Source organism: Terrapene carolina, unplaced genomic scaffold (genome assembly GCF_002925995.2).
Source record: "Terrapene carolina triunguis isolate 2854851 unplaced genomic scaffold, T_m_triunguis-2.0 Scaffold23, whole genome shotgun sequence".
Taxonomy (NCBI): domain Eukaryota; kingdom Metazoa; phylum Chordata; order Testudines; family Emydidae; genus Terrapene; species Terrapene triunguis.
The window spans coordinates 29,972,309-29,984,813 of record NW_020664374.1 but is presented as its reverse complement, the minus strand read 5'-3'; the positions used below and the strand labels follow the sequence as shown (position 1 = coordinate 29,984,813).

At 38.9% G+C, this 12,505-nt stretch overlaps 1 protein-coding gene across 1 annotated transcript in view; it reads left to right on the top strand.

The window, feature by feature from the left end:
* Nucleotides 1-12,505, top strand: part of LOC113406192 (cilia- and flagella-associated protein 47-like) — a 691,445-nt gene that overhangs the window by 221,862 nt on the left and 457,078 nt on the right. Inside the window, exons 36-38 of the mRNA XM_029910955.1 lie at nucleotides 2,714-2,848; nucleotides 3,511-3,623; nucleotides 11,655-11,805. Coding sequence (XP_029766815.1) covers nucleotides 2,714-2,848; nucleotides 3,511-3,623; nucleotides 11,655-11,805 — 399 coding nt within the window. The remainder of the gene's footprint in view (nucleotides 1-2,713; nucleotides 2,849-3,510; nucleotides 3,624-11,654; nucleotides 11,806-12,505) is intronic.

The following is a 12,505-nucleotide window of genomic DNA, read 5'->3' as shown; positions in this document are numbered from 1 at the left end:
GGGTCCTGTGGCACCTTTAAGACTAACAGAAGTATTGGGAGCATAAGGTTTCGTGGGTAAGAACCTCACTTCTTCAGATGCAGGTCTTGGAAGTGAGGTTCTTACCCACGAAAGCTTATGCTCCCAATACTTCTGTTAGTCTTAAAGGTGCCACAGGACCCTCTGTTGCTTTTACAGATTCAGACTAACACGGCTACCCCTCTGATACTTGAGCATGCTCTATCACTTCACAGGTCTGACATGTGACAGGATTGTGTGTGCATCATCCCTACAGAACAGTAAAGCTCAGGAAAGGACTGCAGAGGCTTAGATGGATTTTTCTTGTAATGGCTGCACCCAGCTGCTTGGGGCTGTGGTGGGTCTGGGCACCAGAACAGAGAGGCGGGAGCTTCTCTCTCCTGTGCTCTCTATGACACCCCTGCCCCCTCTGACTGACACATGGGAAGTATGAAGGAGGAAGCCTTTTCCCTCAGCAAAGATTATTTTGCTTTTAATATTATGACTACCGGGTGGGGAAAATACCTTTCATGAACACATGTTGTATATGGGAATGCACTTGCATAGTATTGGAGGACTCTATCATGGGAAGCAATGACTCTGAAAAAGAGCTAGGGTCATGGTGGCTAATCAGCTGAAAATGAGCTCCCAGTGTAGTGATGTGGCCAAAAGGGCTAATGCAATCCTTGGATGCATAAACAGGAATACTGAATGTATAAATGGGAATATAAAGTAGGTATAGGAAGGCTATATTATTACCTCTGTATTTGATTCTGGTGTGATCCCCGCTAGAATGCTGTGTCAGTTCTGGTGTCCACAATTCAAGAAAGATGTTGATAAATGGAAGAGGGTTCAGATAAGAGACATGAGAATGATTAAAGGATTGGAAAATGTGCCTTATAGTGATAGACTCTAGGAGCTGAGTATGTTTATCCTAACAAAGAGAACATTAAGGGATGACTTCCTCAGTCTGTGAGTACCTACATGGGGGAACAAAAGTTAAATGGTAGGCTCTTCAGTCTGGCAGAGAAAGGTATAACATGGTTAAATGGTTGGAAGTTGAAGCTAAACAAATTCAGATTGGAAACAAGGTAAAAATTTTTGACATTGAGGGTAATTAACGTTTAGAACAAATTGGTGGTGGTGGATGTTTAGACACTGGCAACTTTTAAATCAAGATAGGATATTATATTTAAATTGGCTGCCTTTAAAACAGGAATTAATTCAGGGAAGTTCTGTGGCCTGTGCTATGCAGAAGGTCAGATGAGATGATCACAGTGGTCTCTTCTGGTCTTATAAACTAAGAATTTTTATTTCTTCATTATGTGATGAAGGGTGTGAAAAGTCCATGCAGACACATGGTGTAAGAGTTTAGCTTTCTGTAAACAATGACCTATTTAAAGTCTCTGAGCAATAAAGACTTAACTTGATCTGCATTTCTTGTCATTTGAATTGATATTTTTCTCAAAACGAATATATTGAGGGCGTAATGATACCAACTTCCATTTGTAAAGGGCTCTGTAAGAGATAGGTGTTATTGTATTGTCATGTAGTAACTTTAATTTTACAGAAATTTGTAACTTTTTAAAAACATTTATGTAGAAATAATTAGTATGAGTTTGGTTAGGAAATTTTAAAAGGTAAATGTTAAATAAAAGTTGGCTTATTAGAAAACTGCTCAAGAAATGTATTTCTCCAGTCACTGAGTTTTATTTATTTTTTCTGTTATTCCCTTTCTAGTCAAATGAATGCTTTCCCCCCCAAACTATGGAAGAAAGGTGCACAATAACTTTCTTCATTTCATTGTACAGTAACTCCTCACTTAACATTGTATTTTTCAGGAACATAACTGCAACTTTAAGTGAAACGATGTTAAACGAATCCAATTTTCCCTTAAGATTTATTGTAAATGCGGGGGGTTAGGTTCCAAGAAAATTTTTTTGGCAGACAAAAGGCATTATATACTGTACAGTACTGTGGTTTGGAAGTGCCCCTGGCTTACCCCACACTGGCACAGCCTGCTTCAGGCAAGGACACTAGGAAGAACCTTCACAACAGCCGCAGCAGCTTACCCGGAGAAGAACAGGTGCCGACTTCGCCAGGGGATGCTCCAGGCCCACCTCTTCCCACCTCCACTCCACCTCCTCTCTGGAGCAGCCACATCCCCGCTCCTTCCCCGCCCCCCCCCCAAGTCTTAAGCGGTGGGGGAAGCACTGAGGGGGAGGAGGCGGAGAAGAGGAACTTGTGCAATGCTCCCTTGTAAAGTCGCTGCTCTTCCACAGAATCTCACAAGCAGTGGACAGAGCAGGCAGCCAAACAACGTTATAAGGGAGCATTGCACAACTTTAAACAAGCATGTTCCCTAATTGAGCAGCGACGTAACTTTTTGAAACAATGTTAAACGGGAGGATGTTAAGTGAGGAGTTACTGTATAGTTCATGAGTTTTCTTACTAGACTTTATCGTTGATCCTCTTGACATTTTCCTATGCTGAGAAAAGATTCATATTCAAGATGGTAATGAAATTGTTCATATCAGTTATGCAAGTAACTCAAAACTTTTTTTTTTTTAAAAGAGCAATTTGAAAACAAGTGTGCACATTAATGAGATATTTTACATTTCAAATTCTGTATCTTAATAAATCACTATCAATTATACACATGAGATTAGACTAAATATCTGGTGGTCGTTGATCTTTTTTTCCTGTTTAAAATTAGGCCACCGACGTCTGTGATCCAAACCCAGTCATGATGCTTATGCTCTGCGTCTATTTATACGAAAGGCTCCCTCAGTATTTACCCAAGAAGACTGTTGAATTTACTGGAGCTTTCCATGCTACTGTTGTTAGACAGGTACTGTTATATTTGGATTTAGGTCTGAATCACTCCCAGCACTAAAACTTACCATTTATGTGGAATATATATTACACATACATAAAACACACATTTTTGTATTAATGGATCACATGTTCCCCTCTGCTACTCAATACAGAGATTATAGAATGAGGAAGAATGGCCCCTTTTTTCTTTTCTTCAGATTTGGGGTTCTGGCTTTCACAGCTGTTTCCTCCACTGATTTCAGTCAGTGCAGGAGCTTTTCCACGAGTCTAGTTGTGGCTTCCTGGGATCAGAGAGAGAGAGGAACTAGAGAATAGCTGTTGATGTGGGGTTACAATGCTTGCAAGATCCAATGGGAACGATACTGCTAGAAGAAACAGCGGTTGAAAGATCTGGGGGAAGAGAGTCTGCTCTCCCGCTGGAAATATGTGATCTGCATAGTTCTATATGGATTTCCTAGCAGATCCACAAGAATGGCACAAAACACTGGACTATATTGATATATGTTTAAAGGCTATATTCCAGGGTGAGAGTCTGATTACTTTATTTGTTGCTAAAGGGTATATTCTATGTTATACTTAGCATGTGTGCCCCCAAAGACTGAGCGGTGGATGCATGTTTCAATTCTAAAAGTAAATAAGTAAAAGTAGAATAACTTTTATCGATTGTTGTGATAGGTGCGTCTGAAAAACCCAAGCTTTAAACCTTTGGTGTACAACGCTACAATTGTAGGAAGAGAGTCTGCTGATTTCTTATTACCTAAAGGAAACACTATCGTCATTGCCCCAAAGTAAGTAACCATCTGTTTAGTTTTATTGAATGTGATGTCCTGATAGATTTAGCAATGCATAAGTATAAAAGTTTGTAGAGGAACAATAGAATGCATTCACTTATAAACACAGACAAAGAATAAACAGTATAAGGATCAAATTCTGTTCCTTGTGAAATTGGTGTGAATCCAGAGTAACTCATCAATGGCATATTTAATATAAATAGGTGTATCTCCCTATATTATTATTATCTCATAGAACTGGAAGGGACCCTGAAAGGTTATCAAGTCCAGCCCCCTGCCTTCACTAGCAGGACCAAGTACTGATTTTGCCCCAGATCCCTAAGTGGCCCCCTCAAGGACTGAACTCACAACCCTGGGTTTAGCAGGCTAATGCTCAAACCACTAAGCTATCCCTCCCCCAATTAATTTACAGATTAGCTCAAAGTACATATCTTCAGACATTGCAGGGAGCTCCTCTCTTCTGGTAAATGATGAAAGCTTTAAGCTTGAGCTGGATCTACTGTTCTAAAGCTTTTTTTTTTTTTTTCCAACTAGAGCTAACCATGCCCCTTAGCAAGTCCATCCAACTTTTTGACGTTAACACATTAGGTTAGATTGTGCAGCTAAGAATCATTTCTAATAGGCTGTTTTGTTTTGATTTCTCATTGTTATACTCTAGCAGGATTGAATGGTTAAGAGGGCATGTCAAGGCTTTAATAGTGTTGTTAACTAACCTCTTCCCAGTTCCACCAGATGAGAATTGTAAAGGTACAACATGTTCTTTCTATACCCTAAATTTCTGAAACTTAACTGACGTAAGGGTCACAAAGGGATGTAAAATGTTTAGAAACTGTTGTTGCAATGGATATTTACTAGCTGAAAACCCAACTTCTATGTCTAGCATAGTAGTTCTCAAACTTTTGTACTGGTGACCCCTTTCACATAGCAATCCTCTTGAGTGCAACCCCCTTATAAATTAAAAACACTTATAAATATATTTAACACCATTATAAATGCTGGATGCAAAGCGAGGTTTGGGGTGGAGGCTGACAGCTCGTGACCCCCCGTGTAATAACCTCGCAACCCCCTGAGGGGTCCCGACCCCTAGTTTGAGAACCCCTGGGCTAGCGAGTGTCCTGCTTCCTCTGTGTTTGATTGTTGAATTTTCTGCACTTCGTGTATGTGATTGGTCGTATGTATGGGTACAGGTCTTTCAGTGTATGTAGTTTAACTGCAAAATACCAGATGTGGTGAGTAGTCCCATTAGAAGTAAGTGATGCTGGATCCTCTGGACAATTGAAGTGCAGATGCAATGAATCCATGTATGGAAAGCAAAGGTCACAGTTTGTAGGAAAACTATTCAAGCTGGTAGAAGGAGTAAATATAAAAAGAATTGCTAATGAAGACAGTTTCCTTTAAAAAGTTCAAAGAAGGGTCAGCATAAATACAGTGTTCTGTTAAGATGATCAAAAATTTTATATTAAATAACACCCCTATTATAAATATATAGAGAAAGCATAAATGGGAAATGCTATGTTGTTATTGATCTTTGCGGCTAATTTGATTGTTTTCCTTACATTTGCTTCAGATAAAAATTAAAAAGGTAATCTTTGAAAATAGAATGTATTTTTTATTAAAATTCAATACCGTGGTTGTTTTTCACTTCACCTTTTCAAGTACATAAAAAGACGCACACAAATATATACAAGATTTTCTTTAAGACTGGCATTAAATACTGTAGCAGACATCTTGGATAAATGCATGGAAATGAAATCTGACTCAAAAGTTAATCATCTAATGGTGACTCCTACGTACAGCCCTGAATATAGTTTATGATAACATAAGCTTGTTTATACTCATGGGCCACCAAGCTAAACATTTTGTAAGATGTAATTAATAGCTTTGTTAATATGGGGAGGAATACAAAATGTAATAACCTAAAGCAGGGAAAAACAGATGAGGTAGATTCTTTATATTAGAATACAATCTCTTATTTGGTTTTTAATTTCTAGGGAAATATTAGTAAAGTCATATATCTTAGAATATCAGGGTTGGAAGGGACCTCAGGAGGTCATCTAGTCCAGCCCCCTGCTCAAAGCAGGGCCAATCCCCAGACAGATTTTTGCCCCAGATCCCTCAATGGCCCCCTCAAGGATTGAACTCACAACCCTGGGTTTAGCAGGCCAATGCTCAAACCACTGAGCTATCCCCCAAGAGTATCACAGTAGAGCCATCAAATTAATAAAATACCATTGCACCTCTAACCTAAAAATAAAATCCACTGGAAAGCTTAGTCTAGGAGCCTCACTGCAAGATTCCAAAGTGTCTCCTATTGCAGAATGCAACTGGTGTTCCTCAGGCTACAGAGCCACTTTCAGCCTGTTACCCACAACGGGGGCAACACACCCATTACTGTTTTAATGAACCACTTAGTGGAATCTGAGCCAGTAAATTGCTCGTTTACCCTCAGCAGTATGGAAACTCTTGTACAGCTTTAGCGTGAATCAAGGCATGAGGCTGACCAAGGATGTCCCAGATCTTTATACTCACCATTGGTTTAGATGGCAAGAGTGATGGATGCTTTAGAGAGAAATTTCCACAGAAGCTGCAAAAATATAGTTACCCCATTGTCTCCATCCCACCCAGTGGCTAGAAGAATCCCAGCTGGTTGAGTTATTCTGTCCCCAAGTGATGAATAAGCTACAGTTTCTATTTAATTGGTTATGTCTGGGCTTCGTGCTTTTCTTCAAGGTATCACTGCAGGAGAGTTACTCAGAAAGAACTTTCTGATGTCTGCTGTAGAAAGACTTAGAGTCTGTAAGGAAGAGAAGGAGAAAGAGTGGCTTCTAACTGAGTTCTACATAGGAAGACCAATGCAAGGAGTCTGGATTAGAAGCAAATGAGAATTTCCAATGCCTCTGATGAGAAAAAATTGGATATAATTGGCATTACTGAAACCTGGTGGGATTATTTCCATGACTGGAATGTTAAAATCACTGGTAATAACCTATTCAGGAATGATAGAAGGCATAAAAGAGGTGGGGAATGGGACTCTATATTAAAGACACCATTACCTGCTTCAGGATTATTGATAACTCAAAACCATGGGATCTTGACTATATATGAATCAGCGTGCTAACTGTTAAAGCCCAGGAAAGGGTACTAGCAGGACTCTGTTACAGACCTCAGAATCTCTTACTCCTTAATTACCTGTATGTAATGTGTGGAAAGAAGAATTGTGTTGTTATGGGGGACTTCAATTTGAGAGAGACGTGCAGCCAATAGTAAAAAATCATTAGAGTTTCTAAAAGTTATAAATGATGGAGTGAGTAGGAATAGGGAGATGATTTTTTTTCTTCTGTGTAAAGCATTGATAAGACCAATGCTGGAATACTGCATACAGTTTTGGTGTCCATGTTCTAAAAAGGGATGTTTAGTAAGTGGGGAGAATGAAGAAAAGACGAACAAAAATGATTCAAAGGCTGAAGAAAATGTCTTTTACTGAGAGACTTAAAGCTCAATCTGTTTAGTTTATCAAAAAGAAGAGGTGGCTTGTTTATGATGTACAAATACTCAGGCGAGTATTAAAGGGGTCTTTAATCTAACAGGAAAAGGCCTGACTAGAACCCGTGGCTAGAAGCTGAAGCTAGATTAATTCAAATTAGAAATTAGGCACAAATTTTTAACAGTGAGGGTGATTAACCACTGGAACAAGTGTCTTCAAATCAAGATTAGATGTCTTTCTGGAAGATATGCTTTAGCTAAACCAAGTTACTGGGCTCAGTACAGGGATACTGAGTTAAATTTAATGACGTGATATCCAGGAAGTCAGACTAGATTATTTAAGGGTCCTTTCAGATTTGAAATTCTATGAACCTATGTAACTCACAGTCAGAAAAAACAACTTTTTTCTGACTCTTCCTATGCAGAAAACTAAATCTGCTTAATTAAATTAAAAATACAGAGGTTTAAGTTTGGCTGGGTTGTTTGTTTTATGATGATGGACTGTACAAGATTAAGCTAATAATGATTTTCAGACCCCTCTGAACACTTTATAACAAACATGCCCACAGCAGTGAGCTTGGAGTAGAGTTCACTACTATAGTAGTGAGAGAATAAATAGGGTTATCTGAAGTTGTTCCACAAGGAGACAAAAGGCTAGTTTTGTCGGAGTTTACATTTGACACTGAGCATGGGAGAAGATGTGACTTTAAACCTCCTTTGTGCCCCCTTGGTCCTGTGTTGGTCTGGTGATGAAACACATCACAGCATAAATTGGCGCATAGCTCCACTGAAGTCAAGCTACACTGGTTTATACCAGCTAAAAACCTGACCGCTTTATCTGAAAGCAATTAAGCAAGTTTCACATAAACCCAACTTTTCTGAGCACCACTGGAGTGGAGTTCTCAATTGGTTAAGGCGAGAGAATTTCTGGTAACCCCTAGATTTGCTTTTCTGTCTTTCATATTTCTCAGACTCTCTCTTATGGCTCTGCACAGCTCTGCCCCATATAGATCTGCCATCACTCCCTTAATCATATCTTGTGTTCTGACCACTCTTCTTTGTTGCTCCCTTTGTTTTCTCTTATTCTCAATTCTGTGTGCTTTTTTCGTGTTGCTCTCCAGGCCTGGCACAACATCTCTTTTCCTGCACCATACATCCTTTCTCTCCCCCTTTAAAACCCACAATTTTTGCTTTCCATGCTGCCACTGACTTACATGCCTGTACTATTAACTCTTCCTTGATTGACCTTCCTGATACATTGTTTCCATTTTGTTTTAACTCTCCTTTACCTACCACTTTCCTTTGTCTGTTTTGTTTGCTCTCTGTGTCACATTTAGCTTGCAGGCTGTCCAGGACAAGGGCCATGCATCCCTTCAATCTCTGTAAAGCACTATGCAAAGTTATTATCCTATACAAATATTGAATGATTAATATTTATTTTACAGATAATAGTAGTTAATATTAATAGTTCATTTGCAGCGTTCATATATTCCCCAACCCCCCACCTAATACGTTAAAATTTTTATACGTATGTCACCCTGGTTCAGCACAACCAATACATTTTGGACTGACCACAGCATTACGCATATTGCCTCTTAAACTACTGTGGCTTAGGACAACCTTACATCAATTGCCTCTGAATCTTTTCTGACTTTTGGCAACCTTACATCAAGATGACCTAAATGTATATCTTCTATTTTGATCAGCTTTACTGTGCTCTTGACTTTGTGGATGTTTATAATACGTATAGTTCTCAAGTACCAAAAGCATCTCAAATTTGTAGTATCTTGCCTTTTGGGAGGGGGTGGCTGCTGCATGTTTTGACAAAATGCTTAGCAGTATTTGTAGGTACGGGGTAGGCTGGGGCTCAGTGCATTCCACTAGCTAGATGGCTGTTTAAGAAGAAAAGGAAATTACTTATCCTGTAATTCTACTTCAGTGAAAAATATCATTCCGGCAGGATTCTCACTCACCTCTGAGAGTGTGAAGAGGAAATTGTTTTTGAGATGCTGTTTTTCTCATATTTCTATTGCTCTATGTTTTTAAGGCACTCCTTCAATTACTATTTTATGAATGACTTACAATGTTGGGGAGCCTTCATTTCCTGCTCAGTTAGGAACTGACCAGAATGTTCCAATGGTGACAGTTCAAATCACAGGTGGCTTACAACTATCATTGGGAAAGGGGGGAAATTTTGGACGGCAACCCACTACTCCTGCCACCAACGGCCAAAAACTTTAAAGCATGTGGAATTCCGCTTGTTGTTTGCTAGAGAGCTCCAGATCGAGGAATGAGAATTTGCCAGAATGATACTTTGTGTTTCTGTTTCTCTAAAGATAAGTTGTCCCCTGTATTCACTTAATTTAGATACAATACATTATCTGAAGGTGTAAAATCACAATTATTAAAAGTAGCTAACTAGTTGGTATTCATTAGTAATTGTTTAACATGCACGCTGTCTCTCTTCCTCTGTCTGTCATTGTATTCCTCTGTTGTTTTTTCTTGATTTTAATACCAGATATATTTCTGTTCCAGAAATAACACTATCACATGTGTAACTTTAAAATTGTCTTCCATAATTAATAACTCTCTAGTAATTTTGAGCTCAGATAAACTTCAAGAACATTGTTGTACAGTAGCCTTCTACCATCTGTTACATTCAGGGTATGTCTACACTACAAAATTAGGTCTAATTTATAGAAGTCGGTTGTTTAGAAATCGTTTTTATAAGATCGATTGTGTGTCCCCCCCACACAAAATGCTCTAAGTACATTAAGTCGGCGGACTGCGTCCACAGTACCGAGGCTAGCGTCGACTTCCGGAGCGTTGGACTGTGGTAGCTATCCTACAGTTCCCGCAGTCTCTGCCGCCCATTGGAATTCTGGGTTGATATCCCAATGCCTGATGGGGCAAAAACAGTGTCGCGGGTGATTCTGGGTACATGTCGTCAGGCCCCACCCTCCCTCCCGTGAAAGCAACGGCAGACAATCGTTTCGCGCCTTTTTTCATCGTGTGGACGGGTCCAGGCTTAAATCGAGGTAACGCTGCTAAATTCGACCTAAAACCATAGTGTAGACCAGGCCTCAGTCTGCTGTTTTTCTAGGGCTGCTTCTATGAATCGGCAGGGCATTAGTATTACAGGATTAACCAAAAGTATTAACCAGATGACCTCATAGTTTAAGTTTTCACTTTCTTCTACTTTATATTCTAAGTGATTCCAATTCAAGCATCCCACAAAATCTGGGAGCCTCTCCTTTCTGACAGGTTTCAGAGTGGCAGCCGTGTTAGTCTGTATCAGCAAAAAGACTGGGAGTGGATGCGTCATTACACAAAATAAAACCTATTTCCCCACGCTATTTTTTTCCCCCTACTATTACTCACACCTTCTTGTCAACTGCTGGAAATGGGCCATCCTGATTATCACTACAAAAGTTTTTTTTTCTCCTGCTGATAATAGCCCACCTTAACTGATTACTTTCGTTATAGTTAGTATGGCAACACCCATTTTTTCATGTCCTCTGTGTGTATATATATCTTCCTACTGTATTTTCCACTGCATGCATCCAATGAAGTGGGTTTTAGCCCACAAAAGCTTATGCCCAAATAAATTTGTTAGTCTCTAAGGTGCCACAAGTACTCCTCGTTCTCCTTTCTGAGTAGCTATATTATTACCATATTTCATAGCATATAAAGAATCTTTTTTCGCCCTGAAATACTATGTATTTTTAGCTTCTGTAATTCCCGTGCTTTAAAACAGCCTTCTGTTTTTCACCCATGCCCTGTTGTTTTTCTGACCTCAGTACCATTCTAAGATGTTTGTAGGCACAAAGTCCTACGAACCCAAGCTTATTCTTCAATAATATAATGATCTTTCATTGTCCCAGGGCTAGGGAAAATACTTCTTTCACCTCTTTTAGAATCTCATTCTGTGTGGGTTTTGTGGCTTTATCAGCTACACCGTCTTCATTTACACGAAAGCAGTTTTTCCTTCATCTCTAATTATATGCTAAATCCTGAAATCCTTATTTGTTTTTACTCAGCCCTCACCCAATACTACTTGACTGAGAGTTTGCTTAAGGACTTCTGGATTTGGCCCACAATATTTGTAGTAAAGTATCTAATTGTTTAACTTCTAAACTTCTCTTGGATGAAAGGGAACACAAAATAAATTTACTGGTAATTGTTATCCTAGAATAAAAATACAAGGAAAGGGTGGCATTTTCTGCACATAAAAACAATAACATTTAATATTTAAACTTTACACTGATAGTACAAGTAAACAAACACATTTTTTCTAGATTATTATTTCTCACTCTCTCTCCCTCTTCCCCTCCTTTTTATTAACAAACAAAAACAGCTTTTGGACACAGCATTGCATATTGGCAAATTCAAAAGTAATTCTCCTTTTCTACATCCTCTCTTCGAAAATCTTTTAAAAATGTTCTGGTACTGAAATGACCCTCCAGGTTTCTTTGGTAATAATTTGTGAGGTTAATTTATTTAATTCTAAAGAAAGTGATTCCTTTATCATTTTTTTTTAACTAGGAGCCAAATAAATATAAATGTGGAATTCACTAGTCGCTTTCTACATCCTGCTGAAGCAATGTTGTTGTTGGTTTCGAAGACTGTAAGTGGAGTAGGAGGTACAACAATGACTTTCTCTCTGAAATCTAAAGTCAGCCGTATTGACCCTGCTGTAAGTACTGTGTATGTCATTTGAAAAAATGTGAATGTTCCTGTAAATCACTCACAGAAATTCTTGGACTTACATGATATGTCGGGTTGACAGTAAAACAAAAATCTAATTTTGTGAAAAAATTAATTTTCAGTATTTGTTTTAGTTCCTTATCAAAATGAAAACTAGACCTTTTGAAATAAGAATTAGAGAGACAAACCAATAGATACAAAAATATCCCTACTGCAGAATAGCCAAAACCCCAATGATTAGGGCACTCAGTTGGGACGTAGGAGACTCAGAATGAAGTTCCCGTGCCAAATCAGGCTGATAGGGGACTTGAACCCAGGTCGCCTACATTTCAGGTGAGTAACTTAACCACTGGGCTAACGGCTATTCTGGGGTGTCTTTCTATTTGCCTTTTTCTCTCCCCTGCACCATTTCCACCCTGGGCCTGAAACATTTCAGTTTTGACAAGTTGACATTTTTCAAACAAAAAACAGTTTGTTGAAAAACTCCCAACCAGCTCAAATGATATATCAAATATAAACAAGGCTTGGGGTAAAAATTTCAAAAGCATCTAAGGGACTTACATTTTCAAAAGTGACCTAGGCACTTAGAAGCTTAAGTCCTATTAACTGTCAATGGGACTTAGGTATTTAAGTGCCTAAAGATGGAGATGGGCACCTAGTGGGATTTTCAGTGGGAGTTAAGCACATAG